The sequence below is a fragment of the Scyliorhinus canicula genome, chromosome 14 (genome assembly GCF_902713615.1).
Source record: "Scyliorhinus canicula chromosome 14, sScyCan1.1, whole genome shotgun sequence".
Classification (NCBI taxonomy): Eukaryota; Metazoa; Chordata; class Chondrichthyes; order Carcharhiniformes; family Scyliorhinidae; genus Scyliorhinus; species Scyliorhinus canicula.
The window spans coordinates 118014275-118038623 of record NC_052159.1 but is presented as its reverse complement, the minus strand read 5'-3'; the positions used below and the strand labels follow the sequence as shown (position 1 = coordinate 118038623).

General features: G+C 47.1%; 1 protein-coding gene across 1 annotated transcript in view; it reads right to left on the bottom strand.

The window, feature by feature from the left end:
- Positions 1-23271, bottom strand: part of LOC119977550 (uncharacterized protein C3orf85-like) — a 38989-nt gene extending 15718 nt beyond the window's left edge. Inside the window, exons 1-3 of the mRNA XM_038818622.1 lie at positions 23036-23271; positions 22814-22875; positions 8166-8302 (exon numbers count right to left, since the gene is read on the bottom strand). Coding sequence (XP_038674550.1) covers positions 8166-8302; positions 22814-22875; positions 23036-23037 — 201 coding nt within the window. The 5' untranslated portion in view covers positions 23038-23271. The remainder of the gene's footprint in view (positions 1-8165; positions 8303-22813; positions 22876-23035) is intronic.
- Between the last annotated feature and the right edge of the window lie 1078 nt (positions 23272-24349).

Here is a 24349-nt window from a genome sequence, read left to right as displayed (position 1 = left end):
GTTTGTTTCAAATGCTAGCTTTCGGAGCACTGCTCCTTCCTCAGGTGAATGAAGAGGTACGTTCCAGAAACATATATATGGACAAATTCAAAGATGCCAGACAATGCTTAGAATGCGAGCATTTGCAGGTAATTGAATCTTTATAGATCCAGAGATAGGGGTAACCCCAGGTTAAAGAGGTGTGAATTGTCTCAAGCCAGGACAGTTGGTAGGATTTCGCAAGCTCAAGCCAGATGGTGGGAGATGAATGTAATGCGACATGAATCCCAGGTCCCGGTTGAGGCCACACTCATGTGTGCAGAACTTGGCTATAAGTTTCTGCTCGGTTCAGCAGGAAGACATCTGACCAGCAAGACATTTCTGTCAACCCTCCTCCTTCTGGCCAGGAAGACATCTCTGTAGAGCCTCCTCCTTCTGACCAGGAAGACATTTCTGTCAACCCTCCTCCTTCTGACCAGGAAGACATCTCTGTAGAGCCTCCTCCTTCTGACCATGAAGACATCATGTTGCCTCTCCTTATGAGCAGGAAGAGATCTCTGCGGAGCCTCCACCTTCTGACCAGGAAGACATCTCTGTAGATCCTCCTCCTTCTGGCTAGGAAGACATCTCTGCAGAGCCTCCTCACACACAATTTACAGTGCAGAAGGAGGCCATTCGGCCCATCGAGTCTGCACCGGCTCTTGGAAAGAGCACCCTACCCAAGGTCAACACCTCCACCCTATCCCCATAACCCAGTAACCCCACCAAACACTGACGCCAATTTTGGACACTAAGGGCAATTTATCATGGCCAATCCACCTAACCTGCACATCTTTGGACTGTGGGAGGAAACTGGAGCACCTGGAGGAAACCCACGCACACACGGGGAGGATGTGCAGACTCTGCATAGACAGTGACCCAAGCCGGAATTGAACCTGGGACCCTGGAGCTGTGAAGCATTTGTGCTATCCACAGTCCTACCGTGCTGCCCTCCTTCTGACCAGGAAGACATCTCCGTAGATCCTCCTCCCTCTGGCTAGGAAGACATCTCCTTAGAGCCTCCTCCTTCTGGCCAGGAAGATGCCATATCAAAGCCTCCTCCTGACCAGGAAGATGCCATATCAAAGCCTCCTCCTTCTGACCAGGAAGATGCCATATCAAAGCCTCCTCCTTCTGACCAGGAAGATGCCATATCAAAGCCTCCTCCTTCTGACCAGGAAGATGCCATATCAAAGCCTCCTCCTGACCAGGAAGATGCCATATCAAAGCCTCCTCCTTCTGACCAGGAAGGTGCCATATCAAAGCCTCCTCCGTCTGACCAGGAAGATGCCATATCAAAGCCTCCTCCTTCTGACCAGGAAGACACCATGTTGCCTTCTCCTTCTGACCAGGAAGACATCTCTGCAGAGCCTCCTCCTTCTGACCAGCAAGACACCATGTCAGCCTTCTCCTTCTGAACATGAAGTCATCTCTGTAGAGCCTTCTTCATTTGACCAGGAAGGCTCCATGTCAGGCTTCTCCTTCTGAGCAGAAAGTCGTCTCTGCAAAGTCTTCTCCTTTTGACCAGGAAAACGGCATGTCAGAGCCACCTGCTCCTATCTGGAGTCCCCGAGTTGCTGGTGATTTATGCAGCAGGATTTACTCTGCTGTCCAGGTGATGCTGGCTGCCTGACACCCCTTGCAGGACTCCAACAACATACAGCTGAGGAATGCAGGCATTAGCAATGGCAACTCTGTGCCACTGGTTGAACAACTGAGAGTTATTATCCATGGTTTAAATAACTTTGACAAAACCACTTTTCTGTATTGGGGAATATATTCTTGCCGATTGTGCGTCATGTGGTGTGTAGAGATGTCAGCAGAATTTTTCTCGGGCTTTGGGCAGCTCACCATCTTGACTGTATAGAGCAACACCCTTCATAAAGCTCTAATCATGTATTGCAAGAATCCAGTGTGTGGGCACATCCATGTTTTTAGCTTTGCAGCAATAAATATAACCGCAAAGACAACTGCCAATGAGGACTGATGCAGAAACATCGCTGGAAAGAAGATTTTCAGCGACTAATTGTGGGATGGCATTGGGAACAACAGAAAGTTCTTGGGACCAGATTCTCACACACACAAGATGTTCGCGAAGAACTTCCACCCATGTGAAGGTTTGACAAATGTTTTCGCCAGCAACTCTGAGTAAGAAGACTGACAGTTGGGGAAGACCGTCCTACGTTGAAGTGAATGGGCTCTGCACTGCAGGGACTGCGCACACGGTGAAGCTACACGGGATGCAGAGACCGGGGATTTCGAAGTCTGCCGACTCAGTATGAGCCAATATTCAGTCCAAATACTCAGGGAAAAATGGGAAAGAATTCCTAATTGCTTGTTCAAGAGATTGTTTGTGCCATACTTTCCAACACAGTCAGAAGGAAGAAGTGTGGACCCGAGGAGCCGGGATCGAAGAAATGGCAGTAAAAATGAGTGTCATGGACGCATTGGATGAGGATTATGAAACATGAAATTCATAAGAAGAAAAATTCCAAATGTTTTTAATAGGTAATCAGACACTGGAGGACCTAAATGTCCCAACATTTCTCAGGCCAGTTGGCCGTAAAACAATTATGCTGCTAGAGAATCTTGTTCACCCAAAAAAACCAGGAGACAAGTCCTTCAGTGAATTAATGAAAATTTTAGGTGGACATTTCTCTCCTACACGGTTATTGATTACAGAATGGTTCCGGGTACACTGCTGTAGTCAGGAAGAAGGTGAAAATATTTTGCAGTTGTCGCATCTGTATGTTTAGTTAGATATTGTGAATTTGGTGCAACAATTGATGATACTCTTTGAGAAATATTGGTTTGTGGGTTACGCAGTGAAGCAATTCAGAAGAAGCTGCTTACTGTGATTTAACTCTAAAAGCTGCTGTGAAAGTTACCACATCCATGGAGTTTACTATGAGAGAAGCTCCACAGATAGGGGATAAAATCCTTCCCTATCACCCTTTGAAAATTGCATTGCATTCCAGAGGTGGCGGGGTCCAATGCCAACCTCCTGGAAAGTGAGTTTCAAACGATACTCGCAACAGCATTTGTAAATGCAGCCGTTGGTCTCCATAGTGCTTGGAACCAATGTATATTCACTTTCTAGCAAAAAGCAGTGCTCTTGGGAAATCAGGAGAGCAAGACTTTATGACCATTAAAACAAATGGGTGGAAAATTACGAAGTGCATAGCTGGAATTCTTAAAAATGTACTCGCCAAGAGAGTTCCTTCATATTGCTCAGACAGGATTATGATTGGCCATGACACAGCTTATTAAATCCAATACAGTACTACCAGCAAAATGATGAAACACCACATCATATCACACCTGTCACTGTTGACAATGTTCACTAAATACTTTAAACGCAGATCTGCGGCATCGGCAGCTGTAGCGGCGTGGGTTGCTCCAGTGCCATACTGGCCTCCTGTAGGGCAGAGGATCGCTACACTTAGTTGCCGTTAAACTCTCCAGTTTTTACAACACATCAACACTCTGCTGTCAGAAGGGAGAATCCCACCCATCGTCTTTTTGTGTTGTAGTCAAAGGATGCAAGCTGTTGCATGAAAATCTGAAGTGATTATAATCTAAATAACTGGAAGCTTATTGACCCATTTGACCACATTGTCAAGCTAAATGCACAGATTTATCACTCAAACTATGTTGTGTTGCATACAAATGTTATTTCATCACCCTTTGCATTTCCTTAACTTCTGCCTTCCAAGTGCCTTTGTTTGCCTGAGTGATCCTACACAGTGCCACTGCATAGTGGTTGCAGAATTGTTGGCAGAAGACTGGTAGATTTCAGTGCGGGAAACTGCAGATACCGATGTAGGATGTGTGAAGCAGCTCTGCTCCTGGAAGACCCAACTTCAAACAGCAGCCTCTCTGAATGGACAGTCTGGGATGACTGGCATTGTGCTTCTTGGTCCGTTTATATGACCTCTATTCCGCTGGCCTTGAGAGCCAGGAGTACAAATTCAAATAATTACTCCAAAAATGCCCACAGTTTCAAATTAAGGTGCTACTAAATATCTTAAGAATGACACCAGTTAGTATGGGGAATGTTAATCGACCATGCTGAGCATAAATGGTAAGTCGACCTAAATGCATTTGCCAAATTTAGAGATTCTGTTCAGAATGAGAGGTATGGACAGGGTGGGTAGCAACAAGCTTTTCCCAAGAGTGGGGGTGTCAGTTACAAGGGGTCACGATTTCAAGGTGAGAGGGGGAAAGTTTAAGGGAGATGTGCATGGAAAGTTTTTTGCGCAGAGGGTGGTGGGTGCCTGGAACGCTTTACCAGCGGAGGTGGTAGAGGCGGGCACGATAGCATCATTTAAGAAGCATCTAGTCAGGTATATGAACGGGCGGCAACAGAGGGAAGTAGACCTTGGAAAATAGGAGACAGGTTTAGATAAAGGACCTGGATCGGCGCAGGCTGGGAGGGCCGAAGGGCCTGTTCCTGTGCTGTAATTTTCTTTGTTATTTGTTCTTTGTAATGTGAAATGTGTCCAATATGAGTGTCTTTCATATACACTCTCATGTTTAAAAGAGGGAGATAACTGACCAAATGCTACTTCCCACCATCCCCCCACCCAACATTTGCCCTCAGTTATTCATCCTGTATGTTTGGTTCATTTGGTAAACCCACTTGAGGTTTGCACCTTAGATTTATTCACATTTCCTCAAAATTCTAGGCTTTTTGCCAACTATAGCAAAATAAAAAATCTCAAGTAAGAGCAAGGTTAGAAAAACTACATGTAACATTCCGACTCTAGCAAGAGAAATCATAATACTTAAGGTGAAATGCAACTGCTACTTGCCATCTGCACAAGATTAAACAAAACTATCTCCATTTCCATTTGTCTGAGGTATGCTGTAGTTTAATTTCCCTGATTCAATAATCCCACTGAATCAACACTCCAAGGAAAGATGAGTCAGAGATACAAGTGAGAGGACTGGATTTACACCAATACCTGCGGATGCAACCAGTGCAGTCTGCCCCTGAGTTTACAACTAAGTTATGTCTGAGCACAAAGATAATGGTCAGGATTTTTCAAATGCGGGGTTTCCCACCCCGTTACCCAAAGAATCAGGGAAGAAATACCAGTTGCACCGTCGCCATTTAATGTTCAGTGAGGCATTCCTTGGCTATAGGTGAGACCTGTGCCCCATAAGTCCTGCCTTCACGAGCTGCTGGCCAATCAGATGGGGCAGCACGGTAGCATGGTGGTTAGCGTCAATGCTTCACAGCTCCAGGGTCCCAGGTTCAGTTCCCGGCTGGGTCACTGTCTGTGCGGAGTCTGCACGTCCTCCCCGTGTGTGCGTGGGTTTCCTCCGGGTGCTCCGGTTTCCTCCCACAGTCCAAAGATGTGCGGGTTAGGTGGATTGGCCATGCTAAATTGCCCGTAGTGTCCTAAAAAGTAAGGTTAAGGGGGGGTTGTTGGGTTACGGGTATAGGGTGGATACGTGGGTTTGAGTAGGGTGATCACTGGTCGGCACAACATCGAGGGCCGAAGGGCCTGTTCTGTGCTGTATTGTTCTATGTTCTATGTTCTATGGCTAGCAGCTCTGTAACCCTAGCAACCCAGGTTAAAGCAGCAGCGACTGCTGGTATTAGAGTCAGTTCCCGATGAATCATAGAATCATGGAATTTACAGCGCAGAAGAAGGCCATTCGGCCCATCGAGTCTGCACTGACCCCTGGAAAGAGAACCTACTCAAGCTCACGCCTCCACTCTATCCCTGTAACCCAGTAACCCCACTTAACTTTTTTTTCTGGACACTCAGGGCAATTTAGCATGGCCAATCTACCTAACCCGCACATCTTTAGACTGTGGGAGGAAACCGGAGCACCCGGAGGAAACCCATGCAGACACGGGGAGAACGTACAGACTCCGCACAGACAGTAAACCAAGTCGGGAATCGAACTTGGGAACCTGAGCTGTGAAGCAACTGTGCTAACCACTGTGCTACCGTGCTGCCCCAGAACTCCATGAAGAGGGGCAAATGGAGGCCAGACCGAAGAGAAATCAGGGATATTGGCAGGGCCTGCGTGGCAGCAAGGGAAGTGAGGGGGATTGGGGGTGGGGGGGTCAGACTTGAGAGGACAGGAGAAGGGGGTTTGACCAGATTGGGAGGGGGGGCAGGGTGCCTCTGACAGACACAGGAGATTGCCAAAGAAGGAAAGAAGGTTACCCCCTTGCACAACATGAGCCCAAGCTGTAAAGCTGCAGGCTATGTGTTTGGCATGGTCCACCGACTGCTGTGGGTAAAATAGCAGCGAAGCAGGGGAAAGCCCGTAAGTGGACATTCATTGGCCATTTAAGGGTCTCAATAGGCCCAAGAAAGGACAAGTGGTCCAACACCTCCATCGTCCCCCGTAAAATGGAATATATCGCTGCTAATTTACCCACAGCAGTGGGTGGCCCATGCTAAACACATAGCCTGCAGCTTTACAGCTTGGGCTCATGTTGTACAAGGGGGTAACCTTCTTTCCTTCTTTGGCAATCTCCTGTGTCTGTCAGAGGCAGAAAGGTGACAGGCAACCACGGGCTGCATTTTACGAAATCACGCCCCCAACACGCCCTGCCTTGAAACCTACAATTGGAGGACCATAACATTCTGCTCAATGTTTATTTCAAAACTTGCAAAATAGTATGCAGTTCAAATTCATTTTCTTCAATATTTAATGAATGTTTGTATAGTTATCATTGGGGATTAACTCATATATGTGAAGAGTTACCTGCTGAAAACAATACAAAAATGTTTTTTTTGCTTCAGTCAAGATTAGCAATGAGCACACGTTAGAGATAAGACCACATTGATTTTCTAACCTGTATTCCTGTCCAACAAGCCTTTTCGAGACGTGCTGAATCATTGAATAATTATTTACGTTTATTGCAGCCACATTGTCAAGTTCATTTGATTTACACCTTCTTGTGAATCACAACAATGTTGTTGAAACAATGAAACCCACTGCACACAGTTAAAACAATAGTTTTTAGCCCCAACATAAATCTAAAACAGGTTGTAATGCACAGGAAGAGGCCTACTTTCGACAGATATGGTCCATCTAGTGTTTCTTCTTCATCCTGGTAGTCATATTATAAACTAATAACTTAGTTAACTAATTATGGTAGTCAATCACCAGCAATATGCCTTCAGCAGACTGGAACACGGGCCTAGATTAAACACTGAGGGCCACTGGCCCATTCGATGCCTCCCATGTTGTTTGTAAAATCAAAGGTGGGGATGTGCAGGCAGTGGGTTCACCATCGATAGCATGGTTATACATGAAGGGCCGCATTCTCAACCTTGCCCCTTGCCTGAGGCGTGGTGATCCTCAGATGAAATCACCACCAGTCAGCTCTCCCCCTCAAAAGGGAAAGCAGCCATTTTGTGTTTTTTTTTCTTGCGGTGGCTCACAAAATCTAGTCCATGATGTCAGCAAATATCCAAGTTCTGAAACAATAGTCACCTGTTCCTTCCGAACATGCTACAATTACCAGGTGTTATGTCTCCAAAAACCCATTTGGAGATTGTCCTCATGTCTTGATGTATTTGCTTGTTTTCAACTTAAATGACTATAGTGAGTGACTTAAAGGGTCTGCACGGTCAAATCCAAACAGAAAATATGGGCGGCACAGTGTTTAGCACTGCTGCCTCACAGCACCAGGGATGGGGGTTCAATTCCGGCCTTGGGTGACTGTTTATGTGGAGTTTGCACTTTCTCTGGATTTCTTTGGGGGTTTCCGTCGGATGCTCCGGTTTCCTCCCATAGTCCAATCATGTGCAGGTTCGGTGGATTGGCCATGCTAAATTTCCCCTTAGTACCCAAAAGGTTAGGTGGGGTTACTGGGTTATAGGAATGGAGTGGGAGAATGGGCCTAGGTAGGGTGAACTTTCAGAGGGTCGGTGCAGACTCGATGGGCCAAATGGCCTCCTTTTGCACTGTAGAAATTCTGATTCTAAAATTCTTCTCCAAAACTCCTCCTTTAATATTCCTTAGTGAGCTAGAGCTAAACCAACTACACTGTGGGATTAATCTTCGAATTGACCAAAGTTATCAGTAACTTTAAATTCAAGTGAAGGAAAATCATCTCCATTCTGAAAACATGCAAGTGCATTATTTCACCTAACCAGATCAAGCCTTACCTGTTCTGCCTGAGTGACTCCCCACACGTTATTTGCACTGTTTGGGTCCCAGTATCCTTGCATTGTATCAGTTTGCCTTTTGTCGCGGATGAAGTGGTGGGCTTCTTCATCAGCCAAAAATGGTGCAGCTGCAGCCCCTGCCAAATAGACAATATTTCTGACAGCAATTGCACAAATCATCTGCAGAAGATTTGAAATGCTTTGACAGGTACCTGATTTTCACCAAGAAGTAAATTTTGATTATCCATTTGTGCTGAGGTACCAGTGGACACAATGTTTGGGAATGAATATTCTCAATTAAGGATTTCCAACCGTATGTGGTTACAGACAGTGGGTGGGAACATGAAGGGGTTCAGCTGTGATGGCCTCCACTGTCAAATAGCTTGTTGAAAGGGTCTATCTTGACTTTCACACAAAGAATAACCACTTTGAAAAGGTAGCAGCAACACACAGTGGTATGAAAAGTATAGCAACACAAATTCAGTGACTTCAGGAATAAGGGGAAGGAGAAGGGAAGCAAATTCAGTCTGCTAATTATCGATTTCCATTGCTGCCAAATGGGTGTCTGCACCAGGAGCAGATTTGGGATTTATAAAGTTATATTCACCTGAACCATTTATTTTAAAATATTACAGAGCGTTTAGTCAAATTAAAATATGACAACTAGACATTTACAGAACACTTGTTGCAAAGCGCAAAATGGCCTTTCATCATTCATAGTTTCCTTCACTAAACTGCACCTTTCAAGCTGGAAGGTCTCCAAAAACATATCTTATTGTCAGTCATGCACTGAGATGACACCCGTGAGCCCACTATCTGTGGTATTCCCATATGCAGGTTGAAATCACTGAGTTGCACAATACATGTACAATTACATTGTTACACTGAGTACAATTAGCACAGAAAGTTTTAAGGCCATTCGAATGGTTAGGTGGCACGGTGGCGCAGTTATTAGCACTGCTGCCTCATGGCTCCTCAGACCCCGGTTCAATCCTGCCCAGGTCACTGTCTGTGTGGAGTTTGCACATTCTCCCGGTGTCTGACCCTCACAACCCAAAGATGTGCAGGGTAGGTGAATTGGCCACGCTAAATTGCCCCTTAAAAAAAGGAATGGTTCAATCATTGTTTTTGATTGGCGCAGATGCGAAGGGCTGAAGGGTCTTTTCGGTGTTGTATGATTCTATCACTCTATTGACATTCTAGTCCATGCAGTCTTGCTCATCTCTCCTTGCAGTTCAGGGATGCCCATGTGTCCTCTGCAGAACTTACTGCAGAGTTCAAAGAATCTTTCCAGTGCAGAAGGAGGTTATTCGACTCATCGGATTACGGTAGAATGCTGGGGTGTAGATTGATTTGTTCTTAATATAGGACAAAAGTTCGGCACAACATCGTGGACCGAAGGGCCTGTTCTGTGTTGTATTTTTCTATGTCCTTTGAGATTTCACTGGCTCTCTGATAGAGCATTCTATCTGGTCCTATTCCCCTGCTATACCCCCACAAATCTTACACATTCTTTCTTTTCAGATAACAATCCAATTCCCTTTGAATACCTTGTTTGAACCTTCCTCCACCACTCTCTCAGGAAGTTCATTCCAGACTCCAACCACCCTTGGGTGAAAGCATTATTCCTCACATCAAAGAACAAAGAAAAGTACAGCACAGGAACAGGCCCTTCGGCCCTCCAAGCCCGTGCCGACAATGCTGCCCGACTAAACTACAATCTTCTACACTTACTGGGTCCGTATCCCTCTATTCCCATCCTATTAATGTATTTATCAAGATGCCCCTTAAATGTAACTATCATCCCTGCTTCCACCACCTCCTCCTCCGGCAGCGAGTTCCAGGCACCCACTACCCTCTGTGTAAAAAACTTGCCTCGTACATCTCCTCTAAACCTTGCCCCTCGCACCTTAAACCTATGCCCCCTAGTAATTGACCCCTCTACCCCGGGGAAAGGCCTCTGGCGATCCACTCTGCCTATACCCCTCACCTTTTGCCCATTATTTTGAATCTGTGCCCTTTGGTTCTTGATGTACTCTTGACATGGAACAATTTCTCACTATTTAACCTGTCCATACGCCTCAGGATTTTTAGGGCCTCTATCAAGCCACCTGTCAGCCTTCTTTTCTCCAAGGAAAACAGACCTAACCTCTTCAAACTATCCTCAGAGCTACAGTTCTTTATTCCTGGAAAGTGGAGGCAGTATCATCTGTGGCCAAGATAGCTCTTGAACCAGCCTACCAATGAGTGAAAGTTCCTTCAGGTAATGAGTACTTCCAATGCTCAGTATCCAGTAATTTTCTACCTCATTTCCTGAAGTTACAGCGAGGTAAGATTATACAGTCTCTGGCTGCTCTTCAGTACTTGGCCCAACTCGCCATTCCCACATGCCAGCCTATCCTGAGAGAATCAGGAAGCTATGGGATAGGAAATAGCAGTCAAGTCCAAAGTTGTGTCCAGCCAACATTCACACATTCAGGGCATCAGAAGTCTCTGGATGATGATCAGGAGCAGCAACACTGGAGAAGAAATTTCCTCTTAGTTGAGTCTGTCTGCAGCCCAATTCAAGTGATTGATGAACTTGGGCTCATACCATCAATGCTGTCTTGATTCTACTTTTATTTGAATGCTGTGCCAGAACACTTAAAACAACTTATAAATAAAACTAATTCATTAAATAAAAATAAATATCCCTGACAAAGGCAACAAACAGTATTATTTTTCAAGGAAAGCACACAAAATCTCCAAATAAACGACCAGCCAACTATTAAAGTAAATTTGGCTGCAGTTACGGTGCAGACTATATAAATTAAAATGAGTAAAATATTGACGCGACCAACCAGAAGCATTTTATAACATTCGATGAGATGATTGGACTGTAATTTATTTTGTAAAAAAAATGATGGTGTTCTGTATAGTACATACAGCGCACACTCAATTGCACCTGAATGTATTTACCCTGAGTAGTGTCACTAACATCCGTTAATTTGTCATAGGTGGCAGCACTTTTTCTGTAAATTAGAAGGTTGAGGGTTTAAGACCAAATCCATGACTCAATCTCATAATCTGAGATAATACTTCAGTGCAGTACTGAGGAAGTGCGTGTTTTCAGTTGCTGAATTTCACAGAAGATTTAAACTGGGCTAAATTATTTCAGATGGATGTAAAGTTTTCCTGAAGAAATTCAGCAAGTTGTTCTGGTATCCTCGTCGACATTTATCCCTTTACTAATATCACCAAAAAACCAGATTAACTACCTATTTATCTCTGTTATTTGTGGGATCTGTCCGCAGTATTTGGCGACAAACAACAGTGGCTATCTGGAGTCTCTATTAACCTCTGACCCCTGCACTTTGTCAGCTGAGAATGCTGTGTGGGAGAGCATTAAAATTGGGTGGGTCAATTTACCGGCATGAAGTCTCTGCATTCCCACTAGTGGAATTCTAAGGCAAATGAGACTCCCATTAAAAGCTGCTGAGGGCCTAATTTATTGTGACTGCCATGGCTAGTAAATATGACTGACACACATTATTTGTTGTGGGTGTCGCGTTGGGGGGTCCGGAAAATTCCGATTCAGCGTGAAACCAGCGTCAAACACGATTTCGGCGTCAGAGCCAATTCTCCAGCCAATAGAGTTTCGCAATTTTGGCGTCACCGCACGGAGAATCCAGCCCACCTGCTGTACTGTATACAGTATTGGTCACCATACTAAGGATGTAAATGTATTGGAAGCAGTTCAGAGAAGGTTTACCAGATTAATACCTGGAATGGCTGCCTTGACTTATGAGAAGGTTGGTCAGGTTAGGCTTGTATCTGCTGGAATTTAGAAATATGAGGTGACTCAATTGAAACATCGGCTGGATTCTCCGTTTCTGCGACTAAGTGCTGACCCCAGAGCAGGACCCGTGGTGTTTCACGAACGGCAAATGTGCGTGAACCCCTCACCGATACCGGTACAGGTGAGGGGCTGGAACCAACACTACGTGAAATGTCTGCAGATCGCACCAAAAACAGCCGGAAAATGGCCGGGTCCTGGGTGGCGCATGCGCACGGCTGACGACCTGCACCGGTCGCGCCATACAACATGGTGCTGGCCGTGCGCGAAACCTAACCTGCCAACCATGACCCCACAGCCCACCTGCTGGCCACACCCCATCATTCCCCCCCAGCCCTCCCTAGCAGACGCCCCCCCCCCATCCCGCCCAGCCAGCGGCAAGGATCCCAGTCGAGTGTGGTCGCACTGAACACAGTCTGCAGCCAACAGGCCGGCTCAGACAATATGTATCCTGCACCATTGGGAACTCGGTCCATCGGGGTGGACCGGCCGATGAGACGCCAACAGCTTGAGACTGTGCGAGATGCGCGTCACGATGTTGCCGGTTTTGAGGGGGCCGAGAATTGCAAACCACCGCCAGCCCCGATTCTGGCGTCCAAATCGATTCTCCGCCCGATCATGATTTCGGCGTTGGGCAATGGAGAATCCCGCCCAGACCTTGATGGGTGCTGACAGGGTGGATGTGGAAGAATCTAAAACTACATGTTACTGTTCAAAATGGAAGGGTTGCCCATTTAAAACGAGATAAGAGGAGAGAGTCGTGAATCTTTGGAACTCTCTTCCTGAAAAGGTGGTGGAAGCAGAGTCTTTGAATATGTTTCAGGCAGAAGTGGATAGATTTTTGGTAAGTAAGAGGGTGATCTGGGGTAGGCAGGATACGGATTTGAGGTCACTATCAGATCAACCATGATCTTATTAAGTGGCGAAGCAGGTTTCATGGGCTTATACGTTTATCCAGGTTTGGTTACCTACTTTGTGGGGGCTATTTTGCATTCAAGTATGCAATGTTTTGTCTTGAATCAGATAGAGAAGGGATTAATAATAATAATCTTTATTAGTGTCACAAGTAGGCTTACATTAACCCTGCAATGAAGTTACTGTGAAAATCCCCTAGACGCTGAAAATAAGTGGATACTGAATGCTGCTGAAAAGAGAAACTTGGCAAAGCGTTTAATCTTGTACCAAATCAAACAAACGCAAGAATACCAAATTTCAAATGATGATAAAAATTACAGGAGAAAAGGGTGCTGATTGGTAGCCAAGTCGACTCTGATTGGCATGGGTGTCACCGGGGAGATTGCATACGTGCAGTGCGGTCAGCCTAATTTGAAGGTGTACCTGCGAAAGAGGCCCGAGGAGTTTGAGTGAAGGCAAGTATCCAGCAGAGGGCAGCAGAGCAGAGCTACTGATTGGCTGTTCCAGGGAGATTTGCATACGTGCAGTGCGGTCAGCCTTATTTGAAGGTGTACCTACGAAAGAGACCCGAGGAGTTTGAGTGAAGGCAAGTATCCAGTAGAGGGCAGCAGAGCAGAGCTACTGATTGGCTGTTCCGAGGAGATTTGCATACGTGCAGTGCGGTCAGCCTAATTTGAAGGTGTACGTGCGAAAGAGACCCGAGGAGTTTGAGTGAAGGCAAGCATCCAGCAGAGGGCAGCAGAGCAGAGCTACTGATTGGCTGTTCTGGGGAGATTTGCATACGTGCAGTGCGGTCAGCCTAATTTGAAGGTGTACGTGCGAAAGAGACCTGAGGAGTGTGAGTGAAGGCAGGCATCCAGCAGAGGGCAGCAGAGCAGAGCTGCTGATTGGCTGTTCCGGGGAGATTTGCATACGTGCAGTGCGGTCAGCCTAATTTGAAGGTGTATGTGCGAAAGAGACCCGAGGAGTTTGAGTGAAGGCAAGCATCCAGCAGAGGGCAGCAGAGCAGAGTTACTGATTGGCTGTTCTGGGGAGATTTGCATATGTGCAGTGCGGTCAGCCTAATTTGAAGGTGTACGTGCGAAAGAGATCCGAGGAGTTTGAGGAAGGAAAGCATCCAGCAGAGGGCAGCAGAGCAGAGCTACTGATTGGCTGTTCCGGGGAGATTTGCATACGTGCAGTGCAGTCAGCCTAATTTGAAGGTGTACGTGCGAAAGAGACCCGAGAAGTTTGAGTGAAGGCAAGTATCCAGCAGAGGGCAGTAGAGAAGAGCTGCTGATTGGCTGTTACGGGGAGATTTGCATACGTGCAGTGCGGTCAGCCTAATTTGAAGGTGTATGTGCGAAAGAGACCCGAGGAGTTTGAGTGAAGGCTAGCATCCAGCAGAGGGAAGCAGAGCAGAGCTAATGATTGGCTGTTCTGGGGAGATTTGCATATGTGCAGTGCGGTCAGCCTAATTTGAAGGTGTATGTGCGAAAGAGACCCGAGGAGTTTGAGTGAAGGCTAGCATCCAGCAGAGGGAAGCAGAGCAGAGCTACTGATTGGCTGTTCTGGGGAGATTTGCATACGTGCAGTGCGGTCAGCCTAATTTGAAGGTGTACGTGCGAAAGAGACCCGAGGAGTTTGAGTGAAGGCAAGCATCCAGCAGAGGGCAGCAGAGCAGAGCTACTGATTGGCTGTTCTGGGGAGATTTGCATACGTGCAGTGCGGTCAGCCTAATTTGAAGGTGTACATGCGAAAGAGATCCGAGGAGTTTGAGGAAGGAAAGCATCCAGCATAGGGCAGCAGAGCAGAGCTACTGATTGGCTGTTACGGGGAGATTTGCATACGTGCAGTGCGGTCAGCCTAATTTGAAGGTGTATGTGCGAAAGAGACCCGAGGAGTTTGAGTGAAGGCTAGCATCCAGCAGAGGGAAGCAGAGCAGAGCTACTGATTGGCTGTTCTGGGGAGATTTGCATACGTGCAGTGCGGTCAGCCTAATTTGAAGGTGTACGTGCGAAAGGGACCAGAGGAGTTTGAGTGAAGGCAAGCATCCAGCAGAGGGCAGCAGAGCAGAGCTACTGATTGGCTGTTCTGGGGAGATTTGCATACGTGCAGTGCGGTCAGCCTAATTTGAAGGTGTACGTGCGAAAGAGACCCGAGGAGTTTGAGTGAAGGCAAGTATCCAGCAGAGGGCAGCAGAGCAGAACGGCTGATTGGCTGTTCCGGGGAGATTTGCATACGTGCAGTGCGGTCAGCCTAATTTGAAGGTGTATGTGCGAAAGAGACCCGAGGAGTTTGAGTGAAGGCAAGCATCCAGCAGAGGGCAGCAGAGCAGAGCGACTGATTGGCTGTTCCGGGGAGATTTGCATACGTGCAGTGCGGTCAGCCTAATTTGAAGGTGTACGTGCGAAAGAGACCCGAGGACTTTGAGTGAAGGCAAGCATCCAGCAGAGGGCAGCAGAGCAGAGCTACTGATTGGCTGTTCCGGAGAAATTTGCATACGTGCAGTGTGGTCAGCCTAATCTGAAGGTGTACGTGCTAAAGAGACCCGAGGAGTTTGAGTAAAGGAAAGCATCCAGCATAGGGCAGCAGAGCAGAGCTACTGATTGGCTGTTCCGGGGAGATTTGCATACGTGCAGTGCGGTCAGCCTAATTTGAAGGTGGTTTGTGGAGGGGCTGTTGTCAAGTGACAGTTAAACCCGAAACAATTCCTCGGTGTTTCCCCCCACCTCCTCTTCTAACCAAAAAAAGACAACCACGGTCGTTGGGAAGTGGGAGCAGGGGCCTGTTGTAAAGCTGAGTGAGTACTTTTAAATTTGCTTACCTTGTCTAATTTATTTATTTTCATTTTGAAATTGTTGTTGTATAAGTTTACCTAAGGCTTAAGACATGGCAAGAGATCCCAGACCCGTGTCATGCTCCTCGTGTGCGATGTGGGAGCTCAGGGGCACGTCCACTGTCCCTGGCTCTTCACATGCAAGAAGTGTGTTCAGTTGCAGCTCCTGTTAGACCACTTGACGGCTCTGGAGCTGCGGATGGACTCACTTTGGAGCATCCGCGATGCTGAGGTCGTGGATAGCACGTTTAGCGAGTTGGTCACACCGCAGATGAAAATTAATGAGGGAGATAGAAAATGGGTGACCAAAAGAAAGAGCAAGAGTAGGAAGGCAGTGCAGGTGTCCCCTGCGGTCATCTCCCTGAAAAACAGATATACCGCTTGGATACTGTTGAGGGAGATGGCTCACCAGGGGAAGGCAGCAGCAAGGTTCATGGCACCGTGGCTGGCTCTGCTGCGCAGCAGTGTAGGAAGAAAAATGGCAGGGCTATAGTGATAGGGGACTGGATCTTAAGGGGAATAGACAGGCGGATCAGTGGACGCAATCGAGACTCCAGGATGGTATGTTGCCTCCCTGGTGCAAGGGTCAAGGATGTCTCGGAGTGGCTGGAGGACATTCTGGGGGGGGAGGGGGGAGGGTGAACATCCAGCCGTCGTGGTGCACATAGGCACCAACGATACAGGTAAAAAACAGGATGAGGTCCTACAAGCTGAATTCAGGGAGTTAGGAGTTAAACTAAAAAGTAGGGCCTCAAAGGTAGTAATCTCAGGATTGCTACCAGTGCCACGAGCTAGTCAGAGTAGGAATGTCAGGATAGATAGGATGAATGCGTGGCTCAAGAGATGGTGCAAGAGGGAGGGATTCAAATTCCTGGGGCTTTGGGACCGGTTCTGGGGGAGGTGGGACCAGTACAAACCGGACGGTCTGCACCTGAACAGGACTGGAACCGATGTCCGAGGGGGGGTGTTTGCTAGAGCTGTTGGAGAGGGTTTAAACTAATGTGGCAGGGGGATGGGAACCGATGCAGGAAGTTGGAAGGTAGCAAAACATGGACAGAAGCAAAAGGAAGTGAGGGGGAAAGTGCAAGACAGAGAAGACATAGTCAAAAATCACAAAGGGCGACAGTACAAGGTACAGTGACTGAGGGGAGCTCAGTGAATAGGCCCAGTAATACTAAAAGGAGTAAAACTGGAGATGTTAAGAGATGGGCAGCACGGTAGCATGGTGGTTAGCATAAATGCTTCACAGCTCCAGGGTCCCAGGTTCGATTCCTGGCTGGGTCACTGTCTGCGGAGTCTGCACGTCCTCCCCCTGTGTGCGTGGGTTTCCTCCGGGTGCTCCGGTTTCCTCCCACAGTCCAAAGATGTGCGGGTTAGGTGGATTGGCCATGATAAATTGCCCGTAGTGTCCTAAAAAGTAATGTTAGGGGGGGGGGGGGGGGGGTTGGGTTACGGGTATAGGGTGGATACGTAGGTTTGAGGAGGGTGATAATTGCTCGGCACAACATCGAGGGCCGAAGGGCCTGTTCTGTGTTGTACTGTTCTATTCTATTCTAAAACAGAGGTAAAAAAACCAACGTAAGTGTACTTTACCTTAATACTCGTAGTATTCGGAATAAAGTAAATGAGTTGATGGCCAGCGCTGGCCCTAGGGTTGCTGGCGCCCCGGGCAAGCTGAACTTCGGCGCCCTTGGGGGGGGGGGGGGGGGGTGGGGCTGAGGGGGGACGGGGCTGAGGGGGGGGCAGGGCCGAGGGGGGGGGCTGAGGGGGGGTTGGGGCCGAGGGGGGGTGGGGCTGAGGGGGGGGCGGGGCTGAGGGGGGTGGGGCTGAGGGGGGGTTGGGGCCGAGGGGGGGGGGCTGAGGGGAGGCGGGGCTGAGGGGGGCGGGGCCAAGGGGGGGGTGAGGGGGCGGCGGACGGAGGGGGGGAGGCGGCGGACGGAGGGGGGGAGGCGGCGGACGGAGGGGGGAGCAGCGGACGGGGGGGGCGGGCGGAAGGGGGGGTCGGAGGGGGGGCAGAAGGGGCCGCCCTGGGCAGAGGGCGGCCACCGCGCATGCGCTGGTTGGCACCGGCCCAACTGCGCATGCGCGGGACCCGAGTCTCTGGCGCCCCCTAGCACATGGCGCCCCGGGCGACTGCCCGAGTTGCCGGTACCTTGGGCCGGCCCTGTTGATGGCGCAAATCATCGTGAATGACTATGATTTACTGGCCATTACTGAAACATGGTTAAAGGATGGTCACGACTGGGAGTTAAATATCCGAGGGTATCAAACTATTCGGAAGGACAGAGTGGATGGTAAGGGAGGTGGTGTAGCTCTGTTATTTAAGGATGACATCCGGGCAATAGTTAGGGATGATATCAGTGCTATGGAGGATAAGGTTGAATCCATTTGGGTGGAAATCAGGAATAGTAAGGCGAAAAAGTCACTGACAGGAGTAGTCTATCGGCCACCAAATAGTAACGTTATGGGGGGCAGGCAATAAACAAAGAGATAACTGATGCATGTAGAAATGGTACAGCAGTTATCATGGGGGATTTTAATCTACATGTCGATTGGTTTAATCAGGGCGGTCAAGGCAACCTTGAGGAGGAGTTTATCGAATGTATCCGCGATAGTTTCCTAGAACAGTATGTAATGGAACCTACGAGGGAACAAGCGGTCCTAGATCTTGTCCTGTGTAATGAGACAGGATTGATTCATGATCTCATAGTTAGGGATCCTCTCGGAAGGAGCAATCACAATATGGTGGAATTTAAAATACAGATGGAGGGTGAGAAGGTAAAATCAAATACTAGTGTTTTGTGTTTAAACAAAGGAGATTACAATGGGATGAGAGAAGAACTAGCTATGGTAGACTGGGGGCAAAGACTTTATGGTGCAACAGTGAGGCAGCACGTTGGCATTGTGGATAGCACAATTGCTTCACAGCTCCAGGGTCCCAGGTTCGATTCCGGCTTGGGTCACTGTCTGTGCGGAGTCTGTACATTCACCCCGTGTGTGTGTGGGTTTCCTCCGGGTGCTCTGGTTTCCTCCCACAGTCGAAATATGTGCAGGTTAGGTGGATTGGCCATGATAAATTTCCCTTAGTGTCCAAAATCGCCCTTAGTGTTGGGTGGGGTTACTGGGTTATGGGGATAGGGTGGAGGTGTTGACCTTGGGTAGGTTGCTCTTTCAAAGAGCCGGTGCAGACTCGATGGGCTGAATGGCCTCCATCTGCACTGTAAATTCTATGATATTCTATGATGAAACCTTCCGAGCGATTTTTCACGGTGCTCAGCAAAGGTTTATACCCACAAAAAGGAAGGACGGTAGAAAGAGCGAAAATCAACTGTGGATATCTAAGGAAATAAGGAAGAGTATCAAATTAAAGGAAAGAGCATACAAAGTGGCAAAGATTGGTGGGAGACTAGAGGACTGGGAAATATTTAAGGGGCAACAAAAAGCTATAAAGAAGAGTAAGATAGAGAATGAGAGTAAACTTGCTCAGAATATAAAAACAGACAGCAAATGTTTTTACAAATATATAAAACAAAAAAGAGTGGCTAAGGTAAATATTGGATCTTTAGAGGATGAGAAGGGAGTTTTAATAATGGAAGATGAGGAAATGGTTGAGGAACTGAACAGGTTTTTTGGGTCGGTCTTCACAGTGGAAGACACAAATAACATGCCAGTGACTGATAGAAATGAGGTTGTGACAGGTGATGACCTTGAGAGGATTGTTATCACTAAGGAGGTGGTGATGGGCAAGCTAATGGAGGTAAAGGTAGACAAGTCTCCTGGCCCTGATGGAATGCATCCCAGAGTGCTAAAAGAGATGGCTAGAGAAATTGCAGATGCACTAGTGATGATTGACCAAAATTCACTAGACTCTGGGGTGGTTTAAGACTAGGGAGGTTATGCTGCAATTGTATATGGTGTTAGTGAGGCCACACCTGGAGTATTGTGTTCAGTTTTGGTCTCCTTACTTGAGAAAGGACGTACTGGCACTGGAGGGTGTGCAGAGGAGATTCACGAGGTTAATCCCAGATCTGAAGGGTTTGGATTATGAGGAGAGGTTGAGTAGACTGGGACTGTACACGTTGGAATTTAGAAGGATGAGGGGGGATCTTATCGAAACATTTAAAATTATGAAGGGAATAGATAGGATAGATGCGGGCAGGTTGTTTCCACTGGCGGGTGAAAGCAGAACTAGGGGGCATAGCCTCAAAATAAGGGGAAGTAGATTTAGGACTGAATTTAGGAGGAACTTCTTCACCCAAAGAGTTGTGAATCTATGGAATTCCTTGCCCAGTGAAGCAGTTGAGGCTCCTTCATTAAATGTTTTTAAGGTAAAGATAGGTAGTTTTTTGAAGGAAAAAGAGATTAAGGGTTATGGTGTTCGGGCCGGAAAGTGGTGCTGAGTTCACAAAAGATCAGCCATGATCTCATTGAATGGCGGAGCAGGCTCGAGGGGCCAGATGGCCTACTCCTGCTCCTAGTTCTTATGTGCTTTCTAATTTCCTAGTTAATCCAAAACGGTGCAAGGTTGGGACATGTTCCTTTTGTTTTCAGAGATCTGGTTCCTGTCTACCAATCTATGTTGCCTTTAACAAGTTTAATGAGTCACACACTAATGAGCTTGACTGATAGTCTTAATTTGGTTGTTTTTGCAGTACTATCTCAAATTGGTTGTTTGTGTAGTACTTTCTCAACAATCCTGAGCATGCCAATCAGCACACAAGATTGTTCTGTATGTACTGCCCAATCAGAGAATCACACGCAACGTTTTGTTTTGTGTTTTGCAAGCATGTGCTAGTTGCGTACGGTCAATGATTATAGCAGCCAAGGTGACTATCATCTTGATCATTTATATGTCTGGCACATTTCACGGTTGAGCTGAGACATCTGTTAAGTTTCACAATAAGGAGACCACAAATATATCAGCCTGGTATCAGGACACCTTGTGGCAGAGGTCAGTCCAGTACATCAGTTTTGTAACAGATGTGGTCAGTCAAGCCTGGAGGGCAAAAGGTTTTGCCTCGATGGCTGGCTTTCCTCAAATCGAACAGCCATATGGCTATCGAGGCTTCTACAGACCGACCAGCCAGATGTATTGGTTGACCATTAGGAGTTCCACTCATTCAGTGTATAGCTAGTGTGCGACCATGACAAAGGTAGCTTCATGTTTGTGCAAACTCTTCTGACCTCCACACAGCTTCAATGGTTGATTATTGGGTGACAAAAATGTATTCTGAAGACCTGGCTACTGACAGCATGCTTCAATCCACTACAGCAGCTCACAAGAGGTCCATCTATCTACCAGGGTCACAATCAAGCAAGCATAGCTCAGTAAAATGCAGTTCCGGTATCTTGACCACTCTGGGGGTTGCCTTCAGCATAGTCCAACAAGAATATCATGCAATATGATGGTGTGCTGTGTCCTGCAGGACCTGGCTGAAAACAGCAACTGCACTTCAAAAACAAATAATTTGTTGATTGTAAAATTGCTTTGGGGCATTTTATGGATGTGTTGAGAGACTAAGTAAATGAATACAATTTCTCTCTTCGGAAACGGTGTATTGCGCTGTTGACAATTTGACGATCTGGAGACAAAGTGAAATTGTGCTCAATGGTGTCATGCAGCTGGTTGCATTGTATTATAATCTTATCATGGTGGGTAATTAAGTTGGCTTACTTCACCTTTTGCCTTCCAATTAAGGACAGTGGGAGGGTTCTCAAGGCGGACAGCCCAGTCAGGTGGCCTGAAAATGTGGACAATCAGCTGCCACACCAGGTCAGGAGGGAGATGTTAAAGCACATAAGAGACAAAAAGGTCCCCTCAAAATGGAGGTGCCCCCTAAACATTCACAAATTTCAAAATGAAGAATAGCCATGGCTGGTAAGTCATCAGTGTGGCAGGGGAACTCCACAACAGGATTGCTTGGAGCCATGGCTGTGACCCTCTGATGCCCAGGTCTTTGGGATAGGTGGACTTAGAGGAGGTATCAATGGCCCTCCAGTGCAGCCTGCCACCACATCATCCCCCAAACCTTAGTGCCATTTTGTCAGACTAATTAGTCTTTAATTGGTGACCTGCCGCTGTGGCTTTGGGCAGCTACTGTTCAGAGGCAGGGATGTGTTGGGGAGGTGAGCTGGTCTTGATGTGCTATCCACAGATTTTGCACCCAGTCCCACCTTCATATACCCACTTCTGTGAGACCAGGAAGATGTTGCCCCCCCCCAGAATTACCAGTGAAAGAGTTAATAATAATTTAGCGTCCAAATCAAATAATTACATAATAAAAAGCAAAATTGCTAACGATCTGAAATAAAAACAGAACATGTTGGAAATGCTCAATATATCCGGCTGCAGCAACATTGGACAAAGAAACAATTTCGGGTCCCATATTACTCTTCTGAACGGGAAAATAAACATTTCTGTTTTTATTTGAAATAATTCCATGCTAACCAATTTGGTCAAACATTTGTTTTGTGAATTCAGCAAGCCAGACTGGTGTAAAATAGTTCAATAATCAGATAGGTTGAATACTGAGGGGCTGGTTTAGCACAGGGCTAAATCGCTGGCTTTGAAAGCAGACCAAGGCAGGCCAGCAGCACGGTTTAATTCCCGTACCAGCCTCCCCGAACAGGCACTGGAATGTGGCGACTAGGGGCTTTTCACAGTAACTTCATTTGAAGCCTACTTGTGACAATAAGTGATTTTCATTTTATTTCATAACCATTCATAGAAATACATTCAGACCTGTTCAATGTGGACTGATGTAGGGTTTTCCACATCATTAAGACATTGAACATTTTATTAATGGAATACAGACGTCAGTTTGCAGACAATGATCCCACAAACTGAAGAGGCGGAGTATGGAACCTTGTTTTTTCACAGTATGTGAGGGGGGATATGATTTCTACAGAGCATTTCAGTAAAAAGTACTGTTGCCTGAAATGTACAAAGTTCGCGGTTTTAACAGACCCGGGGTTTGCCGGTGGCAGTGCTTTGAACACTTTTCCTGTATACTCAGCTGGGTGTACTTTAATGCAAGGTAGTTGGGAATAGCCCGCACAAGAGTAATGTTTAATTCTTACCATAAGCGAGCAGGGCGCCGAGAGCAAGATGGATAATTGCGAGATAATTGATAATTGACATCCTGCGAGAAAACAAAACACGTTTCATCTGGTAAACTTTTCTACATGATGCAAAACAAGGACAGGACTGACCGGCCGCGTTCAGTTACTGCACCACAGACAGGGTGCAGGCGAAAGATGCTCCATCTCATAGTGAGATGCGATAGAAAGTTGCTCACTTACATTGCCTGTCTGCTGAAGCACGGGATGAAGAGTCTGCCTGATTTATTCCAAGGTGAACTGCTTCGCACCCGGGGGGACTCCAGCCTCGACCGCCAATGGCCCGTTTGCCTTGGCACTGACCCCGTGGCCGCCCCTTCTGAAAGAACCAACACTGCTGCTGCTCTAACCTCCTACCTGGGAGCTCCAAGGGTCTCCAGGAGGCCAAGGCAACTCTGGCACATGGCCGGTTGGAAATTCCTTTGCGACAGCCAGTTTTTGAAAAACAAAATGTTGCTACTGTCTGCCAGTCAAAATAATTAATGGACAGCGGGTGAATAGTTCTGATTGGCAGGAGTTTCTTTCGAAAGATAGGGTGTGTGTATTTTGAGAACAAATTTCCTCAGCTCCAGGTCTGCAGACCATTCGCAAACAAAAGCCTGTGAAATAATTCTGAAGCGAAGTCACTGCTGGAAGGAAACACAGCAGCAAACTAACAGACAGCAAGGCCCCACAATCAACCTGATTATCTGTTTCTTAGTGGTGGAGATAAACATTGCCAGGGCACAGGAGAGGATACCACACAGCTCTTCAAATACTAGAACACAGTACATAGAATTTACTGTGCAGAAGGAGGCCATTCGGCCCATCGAGCCCATTGGAAGAGCACTCCATTTAAGCCCCACAGCTCCACCCTACCCCTATAACCCAGTAACCTTGTTGGATACTAAGGGCTATTTAGCATGGCCAGTCTACCTAACCTGCACATCTTTGGACTGTGGGAGGAAATCGAAGCACCCGGAGGAAACCCACACAGACATGAGAACATAAGAACTAGGAGCAGGAGTAGGCCATCTGGCCCCTCAAGCCTGCTCTGCCATTCAATGAGATTGTGGCTGATCTTTTGTGGACTCAGCTCCACTTTCCGGCCCAAACACCATCACCCTAATCCCTTTATTCTTCAAAAAACTATCTATCTTTATCTTAAAAACATTTAATGAAGGAGCCTCAACTGCTTCACTAGGCAAGATTCACAACCCTTTGGGTGAAGAAGTTCCTCTTGGAACATAGAACATAGAACAGTACAGCACAGAACAGGCCCTCCGGCCCTCGATGTTGTGCTGAGCAATGATCACCCCACTCAAACCCACGTATCCACCCTATACCCGTAACCCAACAACCCCACCCTCCCTTAACCTTACTTTTTAGGACACTATGGGCAATTTAGCATGGCCAATCCACCTAACCTGCACATCTTTGGACTCTTAAACTCAGTCCGAAATCTACTTCCCCTTATTTTGAGGCTATGTCCCCTAGTTCTGCTTTCACCCGCCAGTG